General features: G+C 44.0%; 1 protein-coding gene across 1 annotated transcript; it reads left to right on the forward strand.

Annotated features, from left to right (window-relative positions):
- The first annotated feature begins 861 nt into the window (after positions 1 to 861).
- Positions 862 to 1,794, forward strand: LOC108800028 (olfactory receptor 2A5-like). Its single transcript, XM_018571971.1, has one exon. It carries the CDS (start codon positions 862 to 864, stop codon positions 1,792 to 1,794), a length of 933 nt encoding a protein of 310 aa, XP_018427473.1.
- Positions 1,795 to 2,158: the final 364 nt, after the last annotated feature.

A 2,158-nucleotide genomic window follows, 5' to 3' on the forward strand; every position in this document is an offset into this window, starting at 1 on the left:
ATCTAAGTGCCAGCGGAGTTCACCAGAGCTCCTGATGGTGGAGATGGGCTTGGCTGTGTGCTGACCCCAGGTCACAATACCTAGATTCACCCAACTCACCAGCCAACAGCCAAGAATGGTCGACAAGGCCAGTTCTGGACAGGTTGCAGAGACACACACAAGGGACAAAACAAAAATCAGGGACAGACGGATGACCAGGACTTCCAGGGACAATCTGAAGACTAGGATTGTTTTAGGGACAAGTCAAAGTTCAGGGCAGACTGAGGACAAGGATTTCCAGGGACCAGCCAACGGTCACAACACAGTTAAACTTCAAGGAATTCAGGTTCATTTGCAACCAGGAGGGCTCGGCATCTAGCTTAGGAAAGCGTTGCTCGGGCAGCGTGCCGTTCTCTGCCCTGGGTTTAGAGACAGGAAGAGGGGGGATCCACAGGAGTGGCCGCAAGCAGACTTCACTGATTGGCCGAGAAGCTGCATAAGAAACAGCAGGAGAGGTTGGCAGACGCCTAAAGCTGCCAGACTGGTGCAAGAGTGAGTCAGGTTCAGAGCACATGCCTGGAGGACTACAAACAACAGCACCGCCCTGCATGCCTGCAGAACCAGTAGTAAGAGGTCTGTATGTACTTATATGTACAATATTCAAAGTATTTTTCAATTAAGAACCATCCGTCCATTCTTTTTTATATAAGTCTTTGCCCTTTGATTGCAGTAGAGCGCTTACCATTTCTGTACCACAGTTGGCAATGAAAACCTAACAAAGGTTCTAACACTTTACATAAAGAAACTTTGGCTTGCTTACGGGGTCAGAATCCTATTACACTTATACTGTTATCCATCACCCTTTTTACAGCATTCCGTGTGATGGACTCCAGGAACTGGACAATAGCCACCGAATTAATATTGCTGGGATTTTCCACCAATCGAAATGTGAACCTGGCTTTGTTTCCATTGTTTTTTGTTATGTACGTCATCACGTTTGTTGGGAATGGCCTTATGATATTCATCATTTTTTTTAACCCTCGCTTACACATCCCGATGTACTTTTTCCTCTGCATTCTATCCGTTCTAGACCTGTCTTACTCTTCGACTGTTGTGCCAAAACTACTGGAAGACCTGTTGTCCGTACGTGGCCTCATCTCAATCAGGGGCTGCGCCATGCAGCTTTATATGATACTACTTCTTGGAGGTACTGAGTGCCTCCTGTTGGCTCTTATGGCTTACGACCGCTACGTAGCCATCTGCCGCCCTCTCCACTATACGGTCCTTATGAGATGGAGCGTTTGCTATATCCTCACAGCCTTCATGTGTACGGCGAGCTTTGTAATATATTTGCTCCCGTCCTTGTTGATGCCCCTAGAGTTGTGTTACCCAAACCAGATCAATCACTTTGTGTGCGAGGTTCTAGCTGTCATTAAACTGGCATGTGGTAATATCTACCTGAGCGAACTGGTCATATTTTCGACCAGTTTTATTTCGCTTCTTCTCCCTTTTGTGTTTATTATAGTATCGTACGTTTGTATTATATGTTCTGTATTAAAGGTTCACTCCGCAGGAAGGTCGAAGGCCTTTTCCACCTGCACTTCCCACATTTCCGTGGTGTCTTTGTTCTTCGGGACCAGCATGATTATGTACTTTGGACCCTCATCTCAGTACTCGTCTAATCAGCAGAAATATGTCTCATTATTTTATGTGGTTGTGTCACCGATGTTAAATCCTCTTATCTACAGTTTGAATAACAGGGAGGTTAAAAGGACGTTTGTGAAAGTGTTTTCAAGCTTGGATGTTTCTCGTTAAGGGGATGGTTTTGCCCGCAGTGACACTAAGCTCAGGAGTTAAACCTTAAAAGTAACTCCAAGTCCTTGAACTATTAAAAGTAACTCCAAGTCCTTGAACTATTAACAACACTGTATCTTATTTGTGTATCACTCGGCTGTAGATCCTCCAATCATCTCTGACACTGTCCCAGCCTAATAGCCCGTACTTCTCATTTGTATTCCCAAGAACCTGGTACACCTCACACAGAAAATTATTTCTATTTTCAATTACTGAGCAATGGAACTAAACCATAATTTATATGAGAAAGCTGATTTTTAACCCCCTTCTTGTCACTATTAAGGAAAAGATTCAAGCAAATACATAAAATACAAATATATAAAAG

The sequence above is a fragment of the Nanorana parkeri genome, unplaced genomic scaffold, assembly GCF_000935625.1.
Source record: "Nanorana parkeri isolate BGI_ZX_2015 unplaced genomic scaffold, ASM93562v1 scaffold1885, whole genome shotgun sequence".
Taxonomy (NCBI): domain Eukaryota; kingdom Metazoa; phylum Chordata; class Amphibia; order Anura; family Dicroglossidae; genus Nanorana; species Nanorana parkeri.

Bases quoted from the DNA above. Each gene is read 5' to 3' on its own strand.
- LOC108800028 (XM_018571971.1), top strand. From the start codon at position 862: ATGGACTCCAGGAACTGGACAATAGCCACCGAATTAATATTGCTGGGA.